Raw genomic sequence first — 16,484 nt, forward strand, 5'->3', positions numbered from 1 at the left:
ACCTAGGTGCTCATCAGGAGGCCACGCAAATCCCTAATGCTTGCCTACAACTACTCAGAGTCTCCGTGGCTGGAGATGACAAACCCTCTTTTGAGTCCCCTGCCCTTGTTTTACATGTCTGCCAGGACCACATTTCCAGAGCTGGCATCACTGAGGGTTTACTGTGTGCCAGGCTCCCCATTTTTCTCACGAGGACACTGTGACCCCCAGAGGGATTGGGCAGCCTCCGCAGGGACCCAGATCTGAACCAGCAAGCCTTCTTCCAGTGCTTGTGTGTGGAACGGCAGCTTGCCCTGGTGTTCCAAGCCCATAACAGACAGGAAAGTCGCATAGGGTTTTCTGTAGATTTTTTGTGATGCTGTGTCAAATTCAGTGGGTCCGAGTGCTATCCAAGAGTCTGTATTTTTTTTAAATTTTTATTTATTTATTTTTGCTAATTCTATTTTAAATTTTTTAATTGATTTTTTCTTTGTTTTTAATTGAAGGATAATTACAATGCTAATTCTATTACAATTTTTTTTTAAATTATGAAAATGTAACACATTTACAGGAGACTTGGAAAATGCAGAACAAAGTTACATATAGTTTCATGATATATTATTTTTTTAAGTAGATAAAATTTTTAGTTCGATTTTCAATACCAAACTCTCAAAAATTAATAGAGTAAATATACAGAGAAGTAGAAAGATAGAGCAGACCTGAAAAGCATTATGAACCAATTCAACATAATTGAGATCTATACAATTTTCATACAACAGTAGCATACAAATTCTATTCAAGTTCCTATAGACTGTAAAGTAGGGGACACTGGAACATATCCAGGGACATAAGACCAGATACAAAAATTTCATGATCTAAAAGTATTGAAATCATATAGAGTCTGTTCTCATCACTGTTAAATTATGTTAGTGGTCAATATCAAAACATATTTTGGGATAGGCTACCCACTCCAGTATTCTGGCCTGGAGAAATCTATAGACTGTATAGTCCATGGGGTCGCAAAGAGTCGGACACGACTGAGTGATTTCACTTCACTTTCACATATTTTCAAGTGCAATATGACATTTATTGAGAGAGATCTTTGGAGAGTCTGTACTTCTAACATGCTCCTCAGTGATGCTGAGGATGCTGGTCCAGAGAGTGGGCTTGGAGAGCAATGCTACATCACCTTGACCACAGCCCAGGAGCACTGGTGTGTGGCTTTGCTCCCACATATCAAGCTACACACTACACTACATCTAAGTGACAATAATCACATAAATCTCCAGACCTCAGTCAGGGTCCCAGGAGATGTGAGGAGGGCCACAAGGCTGGGGGTGCCTCGTTTATAGCTTTCTGTTCCCAACACTTGAACTAGACTGGTTGAACACACGTTCATCACGATCACGTCCGCAAAGTCTCTCTAGCCATGGAAGGTAACATATGCACAGGTTCTGGGGATTAGGATAGGGCCATCTCTGCAGGGGTGAGTGGGTATTAATCTGCCTACCACACGCTCTGTCTCCATCTATCCCCTAGATGTGAATGACTATATTATAGGATGTGTGTATCCATTTATATATCCATCTACCCACTCACATATGTATGTATGTTTGCATATCTATATCTACCTATCTATCAATATCTATCCATCCATATACCTACCTACCTTGTCTATCTATCTATTGATATCTGTCTGTCCATCCATTCATCCGTCTACCTTGTCTATCTATTTATCTATCTATCCATCCATCCACCTATCTATGCTGTCTATCTATCTATCAACCTGTGTGTTCTCTCCTTAAGAAAGAAGCCCATTTTTAAATTCATGCCCCCATTTTCACTCCATTTGTCTTTAATATTCTACAGGAAATGAAATACTGTGGCAGAGATTCCCCTATGGGTCTCAGCTCACAGAGTATTGTGAAACTCATGTATCAGCATATTCTCTCTCTCTCTCTCTTTGCTGTGCTGCATGGTTTGCGGGATGCACTGGAGAAGGAAATGGCAACCCACTCCAGTATTCTTGCCTGGAGAATCCCAGGGACGGGGGAGCCTGGTGGGCTGCCGTCTGTGGGGTCGCACAGAGTTGTATACGACTGAAGCGACTTAGCAGCAGCAACAGCATCTCCCCGACCAGAGATTGAACCTGGGCCCTTGGCAGTGAGTGTGGAGTCCTCACCACTGGACTGCCAAGGAATTCCCATCTTTTTCTCTTTTTTTTGGAAAAATAAAAATAAAGAAAAATACAGAAAAGTTTAGAAAATCTATAACAGATTCATGAGTGCTGATCCAGAATTAACAGATGTTAACATTTTATCATATTTGCTTCAGAGCCTTAAAAAATAAAACAAATAAAATATTACTTTATGTAGTATTTAAATATTACATAAAATAAAGGAAATAGAAGAAAAAGATAATTATGTAGCTTTATATGTTTGGTGCTATTTCCATCCATGTGTTCATACCTTATAATCAATGTATCCACTAATATATAAATTGTTTAGTATCTTTAAAATATATGTGTATATTAATATATATATCACATTGAATTTATCATCTTGCAGTTTGATGTTTAAACTCCATATTGTGTTTTTGAAGATATAGCCATGTTGATACATTCAGATAAAACTCCTTCATCTTAATTGCTATAGAGTATTCTATCCCGTGAGAATTACACATTGCATTTTCCATTCCCCTATTTATGGACATTTAAATTGTTTTCAGTTTTTTGTGTATGTGTTAACTTTGCCATGAACATGCTTATGTGTGCCTCCTTAAACACAATGTGAGAGGCTTTCTAAGAAATATACCTTAAAGTGGAATTACTGGGTTATAAGATAATCACACTTTCAACTTGACAATGTGAGAGTTTGCACGCTCCCATATTCTTACTAATGTTTGTCAGGAGCAGACTTTTCATGTTTTGCGGACCCAGAATGTGTAGGATTGTGTATATATCCTAGAATTGCATATATCCTTTGCCTGTCATACATAACTACAGGTACTTCCCAAGTCTGTTATCTGATGTTTAAGCCCATGCATTTCTATTTACCCACGAAATTGTAAACATCCTGCCTCTTCATTGCCTTTGGCATGTCAAGTCTTTATTCTGGGATTATTTTCTTCTGTCTGAAGCATATTCCTGGGAACTTCCTTTAGAGAAGAAAAATTTCACTTTTTATGAGTCTTAAAATGCATTTATTTCATCCTTGTTGTTGAAAAATATTTTTGCTGTGTCTCCAGTCTTAATTTCACTGTTATTTCCTCCTAATCCATCAAAGCTCCTACTGCATCATCATTTAGTTTCCGTTTTATGGAGAGAAGTCAGCGATTCATCTGCTCATCTGTCTTTTGAAGGTCTTTTTTCTCTGGCTACTTTTAAAGATCTTCTTTAATCTTTGGTGTTTCATACTTTTACTTTGATGTCTCCAGATGCACGTCACTGTAAATTATCCCATTAGGAATCCCCTGGGCTTCTGGTATTTGTTTCCTTGTTTGACATCGCGTGTATGCAGGCTCAGTCGTGTCCAACTCTTCTGTCCGGGGGGGTTTCCCAGGCAAGAATACTGGAGTAGGTTGCTATGTCCTCCTCCAGGGGATCTTCCTGACCCAGAGACTGAACCCGCATCTCTTGTGTCTCCTGCATTGGCAGGCAGATTATTTACCAGCTGAGTCACCAGGGAAGCCAGTAAGCTGAGGTTTTGGGAACTTCGTGGTGGGTTTCTCCAGTAATTTGTTTTGCTTCTGCTAGGTACCTGGGAGCACCCATTGACAACTACTTTAAAGAAAATTCTTACTTGTAGTTTTTTCCATGTCCCAGGGTAATGTGAATTCAGATTGCAAACCCATGAGAAGATAGACTCAGTGTTATAAAATTAACAGGAGACACTTTTGCCCTCTTTACTCAGTGATAAGATTGGAATTAAAAAAAAAGTTCTCTGGGCTGGTGTTGGGGGTAGGGTGTATTATTCTGAATTCACCGAGATATTGAGGATATAACCTCTGAGGTCTCAGCTTTACGCAGGACAAGAGGTTGGGTCTTCTGGCCACCTCTCACACAGGGTAGATTCTGGGTTTGAATTCTGCGCCCCACACTGCCCCACCAGACCATGAACACGGAACAACAGGCTCCTATGGTTTGGCAAATGCCCTCAAAATGAAAACATTCTCACTTATTTAGGTTTCTATTTTCACTTGGGTTTTGACTTTTAAATATATCTTACCTTCTAATCAGAACACCAGTACATTTAAATATAAGTTGTAAACATTTTCATATTTTAATCTGCATTTTTAGTTGGTTTCAGTATCAGGGTAAATAGGAAGGTAGGCAACCAGAGCAGCTAGCCCACTGTTCTGTGGAAATGGGCTTCTTATTTTTTAACCTTGTTTATGCTTCTCTGGCTTCCGTGGTAGCTCAGGCAGTGAAGAATCTGCTTGCAGTGCAGGAGACACAGGCAACACCGGTTTGATCCCTGGGTCGGGAAGATCTCCTGGAGGAGGGCGTGGCAACCCACTCCAGTACTCTTGCCTGGAGAATTCCATGGACAGAGGAGCCTGACAGGCTACAGTCTGTGGGGTCGCAGAGTTAGAAACGACTGAGTGACTAACACTTAACACTTAGACTTCTCTGATCATCAAGAAGTTGCATATTTTGATGTAGTCAGATGGAGCTCCCTTTTCCTTCATGGTTATGATTTTCTGATCTTGTCTAAGAAATTTTTCCTTACTGTCAGTCTCCCGGGGTCACAGATACAAAATGATAGTCTCATGTTCTTTCTCTATCTGTATTAACATAAAAGAAGGGTTTATTTTTATATTTACGTAGAAAACAACGGACCTTGGGTCAAATTTAGCTCTTGACTTGTTTCTTTATACCCTTGTGAGGAAGGTATGGTTTCTACATTTAGAAAAATGCATATAGGCATATATGTATATATACACATATATTTGCATAAAAATATATAAATGTATACATATATGAGCTTCCTTTGTGGCTCAGATGGTAAAGAGTCTGCCTGCAATGTGGGAGACCCAGGTTCAACCCCTGGGTCGGGAAGATCCCCTGGAGAAGGAAGTGGCAACGCACTCCAGTACTCTTGCTTGGAAAATCCCGTGGATGGTGGAGCCTGGCAGGCTAAAGTCCACGGGGTTGCAAAGAGTCAGACACGACTGAGCAACTTCACTTTCACTTTCATATACATATATATAAATATGTATTTATGTATGTGTTAAGTTGCTTCAATCGTGTCAACTCTTTGTGACCCCATGGGGGGCCCAGGAAGTTCCTTTGTCCATGGAATTTTCAAGGCAAAAATACTGGAATGGTTTGCCATACCCTCCTCCAGTGGGTCTTCCTGACCCAGGGATTGAACCTGCATTGGCAAGGAGATTCTTTACCACTAATGCCACCTGGGAAGCCCATAAATATATGTGTGTGTAATATATATACACACATAAAAATATGTGGTAGAGACTTTATATGGCTTGTAAAGTCTAAAATATTTATTATCTGGACCTTTACATAAAAGGCGTATAGACCCCTGGTCTAATCCACTTTTTTCACTGTTTTGCTGTATTTTAACTTCCTGTGTATACTTGGAATTTATTTCAGGGCCCTCTATTCTGTTTCACTCATCTCTCTGCTACCATCTCCAAATATGTAATGAAAATGGGTGTTTTCATTAATGAAAGTACAGGAGTTAAGGGAGAGGGATTAGAAAAGACAGGATCTGTCTTCAGAGTGGAAATGGGAAAATGTAAAAAGTTCATACTTGGACACCTAATTGCCCTGATGTTAACTAGTAGAGGTATAGAGATTCTGAGCGTCCACAGAAAATGTCTCAGCCGTGCCCAGAGCAGGCACTGGACCATGGAATTGGATTTTATTGATTAATTTGTAACTGTGTACAGTGCTATCTGAAGCATGAAATGCTCAGAGACTGGTTCTAGGAAGCTCCTGACAAATGAACAATGAATTGTGAAGCCCTGAGTGAATTGGGATGAACAAGGAGGAGATTGGAGGTTATGTGGGCAAAGGGCGCTTTGTAAACCCTAAAATGCCCGTTAATCACGGAAGCGGAGAACACAGGAGAAAACATTGAGGGCAGAATTCTCCTAACTGATGGTGTTTTTCCTTGTAAAGCGGAAGTCCGTGTGTCTGCTCACTTAGTCATGACATACTCTCCTCATTCAATGAGATAACTCTGAGGTGAGCTGTAGGCAGAGAACTAGTGCTGAGGCTCTGTCATGCTCTCCACGGCACCAGAGCCCTGACTCCAGGTCCTGTGTGGTAAGGGCGCTGAGGATCTGCTGTGCCTTCCCACCGTTTCTGTTTGCTTTATTACTCCTTGTAGGATTAAGGGAGGGTCACGCGGCAGACACGTATTCCTTTTCTGGGATCAGCACATATCAAACCTGCAAGTCTGCCACTTGGGATCTACCTTCCAAGACTTGCCTGATAGAAAGGGCGGTGGGAGTGGGGGTCAGGGTGGGGTTGGAGCAGGCAGGGTGTTCAATGGCTTTCCACCAGCATCGAGATACATGACAGCCCTACCTGGCCCGCTTTCATGAGCCTCCCAGTGGACTCCAGAAAAGTTGATATCCATTGCACTCGTGGCCTTGGTCCCCTGGTCATCAGGGCCCCAGCTGATGCTGACCCAGAGCAAGAAGGCTTCTTTCTGATTGGTCTTTCACGAGGTCTATCAATGAAGATACTGTGCTAATCTTACATAAGTTATGTTGGCTCTTAAAGGAAGACCTACAGAGAGAGACCAAGAGAGCAGAGGGTGTGTCAGGTATGAGTTGGATTTAAAATCTGGCCTTTAAATAGCCGACTCAATGACATGAGTTTGAGCAAAAGGACAGGGAAGCCTGGAGTGCTGCAGTCCGTGGGGTCACAGAGTCCGGACACGACTAAAGCAACTTAGCATGCACATGCATATTTGAGGAGGTTTGGTAAATGCACCTGAGTGCCGCTGGGGGAAATAGGTGGGCAGGATTCAGAGGAGGAGGAGCAGGGATGACCCTGGAATCTTGCATCTGAGGTTGGGCTCCCCAGAAGCAGGGCCTGAGATGGGGATGTTGGTACAAGTGGTTCACCTAGGGAGGGTTCTCAGGAGGCTCGTGAGGGGTGAGGGAAGCAGGCCAGGCGAGGGAAGAACTCAGAAGAGATGTGGGGTCGGATGTCCAGTCGTGCTTGACCCCACAGGAGCTCTAGAGTGTGACATGTGTCACAGAGATTGTCCTGCTCTGAAGCAAAAAGACTGGGGTCTCACACCCGGTGACAATGGCTCAGGGCCCTTCCTGGGGGTGTGCACACTCCTCCAGGCCTTCCAGGCAAGTCGGTTCCCACTGGCCAAGGGCCACCCTCTTGAGAAGGTGGTAAGAGTGCATCCCTAGCAGCTGGCACCCCAACAGCTGACATGGGCGAGTAGCCAAGGTGGAGGCAGTAGCTGAGGCACTCGTGGTACCTGCTGGAGCATGAGGGGCCTCGCAGGACAGTGATGGTGAGCTTGCAGTCCTGCCCCATCCTGGCTGTCCATCCCAGGGGGATGCTGCTCTAGGAGGGGCACTCGAACAATGTTCTGGAGAACCCAGGAGAGAAAGAAATTGAGCTTTCCCACGATTAAACAAAATTTGCTTTGAGGATAATGCCAAAGTCCACTTGGGCTCCCCGCCAGGGCCAAAAGTGTCTAGATTCCACTGCAGTGAGACCCGAGTCCAGAGGCTGCAGCTCTCCTGGCAGTCTCCTAGTTATTTCCATCAAATGCAGTTCTTCGCTTTTGTCCGTTTTCCAAAAGCAGACCTCCCTGCAGTTCAAACTGTGTCATTCTTAACATCTGTGAGCTCGTGTCAATTACCCGCTGACTGGAGACAAAGGTGACCCACGGCACACAGGTGAGGAAGGTTCCCGCATCCCCACACCATCCTTCCTGCCTTTGTCTCTGTACTTAGAAGTCGCTCTTCCCCAGGCCTGCAGCAGCACTGGCTGGTCTGACGGGTTTATGATTAGCAGAACAGCAGCCCTGTGGCTCTTCACCTGGGCTCAGATCATACTTTCAGGATCCTGAGGTCTTGACAAACAGGGACGGGCTGCTTCAAAGAACCAGGCAGGCACCCATGGGGAGTGACAGCTCCTGCCCAGGGCCAGGGAGGCAGGAGTGCTTGCAAGTGGAGCCTCTTCCAAACACGAATAAGATGAAGAAAAAGTCACTTTGTCCTTGTTGCTGCCGTGAAAATCAGCGCCCAGGAGGATACGGCACTCTGCAGATCTTATTTAAAATTCTGCCAATGGCCCTGGTGATGAGGGGACTGCGGCTGGATGTTGGCAACAGCTCAGACAAGTGAGAAAGAAAAATTGCCAAGCAGGTTGCCTTACCTTCCTCTGCAACCAGGTGGTTCTTAGCATCATGGTGGGAACAGAATTCTTGTAAACTGAGCCTTGGGAAGGGAGACCTTGTAGCTTGACCAGGCAGCTAGACGTGGTGCAGATTTCTTTTCAATGGGCTGACCACCAATAATGGTCAAAATGGTGCAGGGACCTGAGTCAAGAGTCCGGTAGCAACTGGCTACAGGGTTGAGAGTCAGGGTACGTGACAGGTGTTTGGTCTGTCTTTCAGTTCCTTCACCTGCCATTAGGAGGTGCTAGACTAGCTTGCTGGTCTGCTTTTGGCTCCACATTCCTTACTGGTAAAACATTTTTAGCCTGCACCCAAGAAATGCATGGAGAAGGAAATGGCAACCCACTCCAGTGTTCTTGCCGGGAGAATCTCAGGGACGGGGGAGCCTGGTGGGCTGCCGTCTATGGGGTCGCACAGAGTCGGACACTACTGAAGTGACTTAACAGTAGCAGCAGCAAGAATGCATAACTGTTTATTTACCAGAGAAGGAAATGGCAATCCGTCCAGCACTCTTGCCTGGAAAATCCCATAGACGGAGGAGCCTGATAGGCTACAGTCCATGGGGTTGCAAAGAGTCAGACACCACTGAGCGACTTCACTTTCACTTTCATACATATGTTCTACTCCCCTAAAGTATTATGTACATTATAAAGGGCATGCAACAATAGATATAAGAAACTCCAGGTGAAAATAACTGTAAACAGAAGCTCAGTATTTAAAAAAAATTGTTGAAGTAGTGTTGATTTATAGTGGTGTGTTAATTGCTGCTGCACAGCAAATTGAATCAGTTTATATACATAGGCCTTTGCAGCTCAGCAATAAAAATTTGCCTGCGATGCAGGAGATGTGGGTTCAATATGTGCATGGGGAAGATCCTCTGGAGAAAGAGATGGCAAAACCCACACTAGTATTCTTGTCTGGGAAATCCCATGAACAGAGGAGCCTGGCAGGCTAAGTCCATGGGGTGGCAAAAGGAGTTGGGCACGACTTAGCAACTAAACAACAACTGTATACATTGTTTGTTATATTCTTCTCCAGTATGGTTTATCACAGGATACTGAATATAGCTCCTCGTGCTCTTCAGTCCCACCTTGTTGTTTATCCATCCTACCTATAATCGTTTGCATCTGCCAATTCCAGACTCCCACACCCACCCTAACTCTTGGCAACCACAAATCTCTTCTCTCTGTCTGTGAATCTGTTTCATAGATAAGTTTCCATTTGTGTCATATTTTAGATTCTACATGTAAGTGATATCACATGGTATTTGTCTTTCTCTTTATGGCTTACTTTACTTAGTATGATATTTCCTAGGTTCATCTATGTCCCTGCAATGGCATTCTTTTATTCTTTTTTTACAGCTGAGTAGTATTCCATTTGGAGAAGGAAATGGCAACCCACTCCAGTGTTCTTGCCTGGAGAATCCCATGGATGGAGAAGCAGTCCATGGGGTCGCACAGAATCGGACACGACTGAAGCGACTTAGCAGCAGCAGTATTCCATTATATATATAAACCCACACCACATCTTTTTTTATCCCCTTAATCTGTTGATAGATATTGAGGTTGTTTCCATGTCTCGAGTATTGTGAATAATGCTGCTAAGAACACAGAGGTACACGTATCTCTTCAAATTATGGTTTCATCTGGATATATGCCTAGGAATGGGATTGCTGGATCTTATAGTAGCTCTATTTTTAGTTTTTTTTTATGGAATCTCCACACTGTTTTCTATAGTGGCTGCACCAATATACATTTCCACCAACAGTGCAGGAGGGTTCCCTTTTCTCCACATCCTCTCCAGCATTTGTTATTTGTAGACTTTTTAATCAGGGCTGTTCTGACTGGTGTGAGGTGGTACTTCATTGCAGTTTCGATTTGCTTTTCTCTAATAGTTAGCAATGTTGAGAAGCTCAGTATTTTCTTTCTCTGCCTTTGTTACACACCTCCCCCTCCCCTGGGATGTGAAGGCTCTGTTTTGGAGGTTAGACCTGATGACCTGGAAGGGCTTCTCTATGTGGAATGTCTGTGCTGCCCAGTTTTTTCAGTGGAGACCCTTTGGACCCAACCAGTCCAATAATGGTAGCTACTAGTCACTTGTCGGAGAAGGCAGTGGCACCCCACTCCAGTACTCTTGCCTGGGAAATCCCATGGACGGAGGAGCCTGGTGGGCTGCAGTCCATGGGGTCGCTAAGAGTTGGATATGACTGAGCGACTTCACTTTCACTTTTCACTTTCATGCATTGGAGAAGGAAATGACAACCCACTCCAGTGTTCTTGCCTGGAGAATCCCAGGGACGGCGGAGCCTGGTGGGCTGCAGTCTATGGGGTCACACAGAGTCGGACACGACTGAAGTGACTTAGCAGCAGCAGCAGCAGCAGCAGTCACTTGTGGCTTTTTAAACCCATTAAAATGAAATTGACCAGAAAGCTCAGTTCCTCAGACATATGAACTACATTTCAGTCACTACAGAGATGCCTATGGTTAGTGGCTACCATGTTGGTCAATGCAGAGTATAGAAGGCTTTCATTACTGTATAAAGTTCCACTGGACAGCCTGTCACATAAGTAGTCATGGTCTTATAATTCAGTGTTTAATTACAGCAACTGACCTTGAGTAAGCCCTGCTGTGTGCTAGGTGGTGTGGGAAGCATTTTCCAGGTGCTGTCTCGTTTCATGCTCACAAGAGCCCCCTGAGTTGTGCCCTGTGGTCATTCTCACATCCTGGCAGGAGAATGAGGACTGGAAGGAAGAGGGGTTCCCGAGAGCTGACGAGCTGCCTGGACCTCATGCCCTTTGTGTTCTCCCAGACTCCACATGGGGACCTGGACTTTTCTCTCTGGGCATCCCGTTTGGAATTTCCATGCCCACGAACTCCAGGGCACAGGCTTTCCACGGTGTTCATGCCGCCTGTGCTTCTTGTTCCCCAGGTACAGAGGGAATTTCTTGCAGAGCCGTGTCCAGCTGAGAGTCACTAGACTACGGAAACCACACTGGGTTCTGAGAAAAGATGGCCACCCACCCCGAGCCAAGGGGCCGGACCCATGCAGGACCCAAGGGCAGGCTTCTTCAGAGATGGCAGGTAAGACTTGTTCTCCTTGGAGATGGATCCAAACTGGGCACCTGGGAACATGCTGCTGGGAACGTGAAATGCTGCTGGGAATGTGAAATGAGCAAAGGCAACTGTCCTTGCTGTCTGAAGCCTGACATCCAGCAAGGGTATTGATGGCTTATGGGGTGATGACAGAAGTGTTACCTCTGTGGGGCGGTCAAGACCCTAAACTGGGTGGGGATATTGGGAATCGAATATTGAGATGCAACAAACATCCTTGAGTATGGAGGGCCTGAGTCAGAACTCTGGGTGCCTCCACCTTCCCCCCATCTTCTTCTCTGAAGAAGCTCACTGGCCTCTTCCTGCAGGGCCACTGTGAGGCTAAATAGGTCAATGGATGGGCTTTCGAGTGAACGTGAAATAAAAGTAGCAGGAGGAGTTGTAATGAGACAGCGGCTGGGAACATTGCTTCCATGGGGCTTACAAAAGGGGCTCTTCGTGATGCTCGGAAGTAAACAAAGGATGAACTAATGGAGACTGCTTCCTGGAAATGGGCTATTTTAAGTTGCAATCACTGGGCAAATCAATTAACTTCTCTGGACTGCAGTTTCCCCTCCTTCCTCCCTCCACTGGGCATTCTTGAGCCCAGCCTTAGCCTTGTGGACAGTGTTTTGACGGAGTCAGACCAAGACCTTGTGTGAGAAGGTGGTGGGGTCCCATATGGCCAGTGGTGACTGAATTAACTGTCTTTTGTGGCTGATTGTTGTCCATTTGGCTCAAGGGCTGACCCTGGGTTCTGCCTGCTGGTGGGGACAGTTGGTTAGGGTCCCCTCCTCTCAGTCTCTGCGAAGCCCTACCACCCCCTCAGGAAGATAGTGCTTCCCTGCTGTCCCTTGAGCCCTCGCCACCCCCTCTCCTTGCAATCCCCGTGCCCTCTCTTAGGCAAGGATGAGGACTCGTTTTTTTCCCTTAATGAGAGTTTAAGTCAAAGTAGGTATTTGCTCCAATGGATGACCAGTTGTAGAAGGAAAAGCACTGTCTTCTGATGGAACATCAAGGGTTAAGACTTTGGTGGGCAGCAGGCTAGACAAAAATGCAATCAGGGGACCGGGCTTTGCCCTTTCTTCATTTTCTGTGACTCCTCACGTTGAACTCCATTACTTGCCTCCTGCTCAAGGAGATACAATCCAGGAACCTGCCCATTAGGGTGTGCTTGGGTGATACCACTCCCAAGAAAGCCCAAAAGAACCCACCAGAATTCTACCAGTTGCCCCAAATGGCAGTGCTTTCCCACCAGCTCTTTTCCCAGCACCATAGAGAGCTGAATCAAGCTGATCCTGGAAACTCACATCAGCTACCGTGGTTCTATTCCTAAGCTCCATGCAGAACTGAAAAGGAGAAGAAGACAGTGCCTGCCCTTGATAAATGAGGTACAGGGTAAAGACAGACAGACAGACAGGCTCTCTGTCCATCCTTTGCTTCAATCATGTGGGGAGTGACCCTGGACGTCAGCGAGCTCCCTCCTGGGAACCTTCTATCTGTAGAGAGGACGCTGATAGAGGTCTTACCCCCACAGTGGCTCAGGGTGAGGGTCGAACAAGGTCGTGTACAGCAAGGAACTTTCAGACTCTAAAGTAGATGAGAAATGTTGATTCTTAGCTCTGGAGCATAATAAGCGTACGTGTGTAAGGTCTGCGGCTTCCCAGGTGGCTTGGTGGTAAAGAATCCACCTGCCAATGCAGGAGACACGGGTACAATCCCTGGGTGAGGGAAGATCCCCTGGAGGAGGAAATGGCTACCCATTCCGGTATTCCTGCCTGGAAATCCCATGGGCAGAGGAGCCTGGCGGGCTATAGTCCATGGGGTCGCAGAGAGTTGGACACAACTGAAGGACTGAGCACGCACACATGTGTAAGGTCCGGCATATGCTGAGTGCCGAGAGCATGTGGGGTGCGTGGCACTCAGTGTCCCTGTTGTTTAGTGAAGGATGAGGTCAGTGTTTCAGGGAGGAGCCCAAGGGGGAGATTTCTCAGCAGAGATATGGCTTCTTCTGGATGTTCAGACGTAGGGGGAATAGAACAGATGCTCTCTGGATTGGTAAATTGCTTTGGGCTGTGGAAGAAATTGCCACAAACGCGGTGGTTTAAAATAACAACAATGTATTATCTCTCAGTTCTGGATGCCAGAAGCTACCAATCTCTCTAGAGCCTCCAGGAGGGGATCCTACCCAGCCTCCCAGTTTCTGGGGGCTCCAGGTATCCTTGGCTTGTGATTGCACCTCTCCAGTCTCCGTTTTCATCTGCACACAGCTTCTCTCCTGTGTTTCTGTGGGTCAAATGTTCTCCTGTCTTTCTCTTATAAGGACGCTTGCCATTGGACTAAGGGCTCACCCTAAATCCGGGATGATCTTACCTTGAGACTCATAATTTAATTTCACGTGCAAAGATGTTTTCCCAAGTAAGGTCACAGTCACCGGTTCTGTGGGTTTAGGACTTGGATATATATGTTTTGGAGGGATAGGCACAATTCAATCACGAACCACCTCAACAATTTTCCCCCGGTCTGAGAACCAATAGAAGGGACCTCAAAATGTGTTTCTAAGTGGAAAAGACAGTGGCATGCATGGACACTCATCGTCTGTGCTCTCCTCGTGTGCAAATGGCTCTGGCAGAAAGTTCTCTATAAACCTAAATCAATATGTATTCGTTAAAACAGGATCATGCAGCCCACCTCCCAGTAGGACATATTCACACGTGCAGGCATGTGGTCCAAGTGAGCTTCAATCCTGAGACCGGTGTGCTGGGTCAGGGGGCCCCCTTAGCTTCTCTTTGGGAGAAAGACCTGCTGGCAGTCTGGATGAGGGCAGGCAGGGCTCCACATGTGGTTGAAATGCAGTCACCACCTGTCGGTCCAGCCCTTTGTTCTGCCTGGGGAACTGTCAGCCCAAAGCAGGGAGCTCTTCTGTCCTCCCAAGAGGGTGGGGGCATCTTCCATACGTCCTCCAATGGAGGCGGTCGCTTCTTCCTAAGATGCACGTGTACCCCCTGTGCTCATGGTGACCCAGGGGCCTCAGTACTAGTGGAGAGACCAGCTGGAAAGTCTCTGATCTTTCATGGTCCTCCTCATCCTGTCTTCCCTTCAAAAGCTTCTCTCGACCTCAGGGACCAGCCCTGCTACTCCGTATTGAGAACATCACACTCAGTAGCTTTCTGATCTCAACACCAGCCTGTTCTACCAAAATCCAGGGAATGGGGGATAAAACCAGCCCCAAACAGAAAAGAAAAATCAGAAACAAAATCTAAATGTGGAGCTAAGATTGGGAGGCCATACGCAGTGCAAAGCCCACTGGGAACATAGTCCCCTTCCACCCCCACCCCCATGTAGGTAATAATGTTGCAGCAGCAGAGCAAGTGGTAATAACAGATGACTGTGCTTTCGTGTTTGTTGTTGGAACAGTTAGTTGAGCCAGAGGTCTGGGTCACAGGTGCCCATTTTCAAAGGGCTTCCTCTCCCATGATTACAAAGCACATGGAATGTGTCCATTAAGGGCAGTGGGAGTCTGTGGGGTGTGGCCCCAGGGAATATTAATCACCCCTCATTCCTGATTGAAGTGTCAAAGATGGAGCAGGGATGTTGGGTCGGATAAACCAGCAAGCATGGGGTGAATGGGCCATTATGGACACCATTGCGTTGGAGGTGGGGTAGAATGCGTTAAAATAAACACCCCCTGGGAATCAAAGGAGCTCAGAGAGCTTACTGCCACCACCACCCAAAGCCAATATTTCACAGCAGAGTGACAGACACTCTGAAAGTGTTGGGTGTCTGAAGACGGAGTGCCATTAATAACTTCAAAGGAAGCTAGAGATAGGCCTTGGTCACCCACGATTTACAAACAACTTTCTTGTCTTCTTTGACCTGGCAGGTCCTGGTTAGAGAGATCAGAGCTGGCTTCTTGGTGAGAGAGCTGACCCCACTGTGTTTGTGTGTGTGTGTGTGTGCGTGTACGTGCAAGTGTGCGTACACACAACTTTGTGAGTGCGTGCGAATGTGTGTATTTTTGAGGCGGGAGGACCTGGTTTCCTCAGCATGACAATGATAGGGTGATTTGTTTGGGGTGACCTGAGGGGCTATAACGTGGCGGAATTTGAAACCCAGAAATGAAATGGAGAGTAATCTTTTGATGGGGGTGCGGGATGGAATTTCCCAATTCAAATCTGGGAAAACCTTTGGCTCACATCCTTGAAGGTCAGCTAAATCAGCAAAACATTTTCAAAGAAGTGGCCAGGAATATTTGTGTCCAGGAGCTGAAATAAGATGTTGTTATGGATTCTTTCTCCCTTTTATTTTTGGAGAATCTTCCTGTCAATAATTTATGAAGATGAGAGAGAGGATGTTTTTGAAAAATATTTTTTAAAAGGATGCTTAATTTCCCTCTTTCAACTATTCCAATAACTTGGGACTAATCATTTGAATTAACAGATGGCTTGGCAGTGAAGTCTTCTGCAAGCAGAAGGCCAGAGGAGTTATGAAGGATGGAGACCTAATTTATAAGATTTTATGATGATTGGCATCTTTGAGACTCTTCTGAGAACTGAACTTTTTATTTTTATTTTTTTGACTTTCCAACACCACTGAATTTAATGTTTTTTTTTTTTAAATTTTATTTTATATTGGACTATACAATGCATATGGTTGTAAAGAGTCAGACACGACCGAAGTGACCTAGCATGCACGTAGTCGATTTACAATGTTGTGTTAATTTCAGGCTATAGATAGCCAAGTGATTCTGTTATACGTATACATATATCTATTCTTTTCCCATTCTTTTCCCATTTAGTTATTATAGTATATCGAGCAGAGTCTCCTGTGCCATACAGAAGGTCCTCGTTGGTTATTTGTTTTAAATATAGTAGTGTGTCTACGTCAATCTCAAATCCCCAGTTTATCCCTCCCCCTCATCTTTCCCCTTTGGTAGCCATGTTTGTTTTCTATGTCTGTGGATCTGTTTTTCTTTTATAAATATTAGTAATATTGTATCTTTTAATTTTTTAG

At 45.3% G+C, this 16,484-nt stretch overlaps 1 protein-coding gene across 1 annotated transcript in view; it reads left to right on the forward strand.

The window, feature by feature from the left end:
• Nucleotides 1–16,484, forward strand: part of ZNF831 (zinc finger protein 831) — an 89,543-nt gene that overhangs the window by 24,278 nt on the left and 48,781 nt on the right. The window contains exon 4 of the mRNA XM_086330954.1: nucleotides 11,311–11,462. Coding sequence (XP_086187080.1) covers nucleotides 11,311–11,462 — 152 coding nt within the window. The remainder of the gene's footprint in view (nucleotides 1–11,310; nucleotides 11,463–16,484) is intronic.

This window comes from Bos grunniens, chromosome 13, assembly GCF_055505025.1.
Source record: "Bos grunniens cultivar Pamir isolate PY7600 chromosome 13, Bosgru_T2T1.0, whole genome shotgun sequence".
In the NCBI taxonomy this organism is placed as follows: domain Eukaryota; kingdom Metazoa; phylum Chordata; class Mammalia; order Artiodactyla; family Bovidae; genus Bos; species Bos grunniens.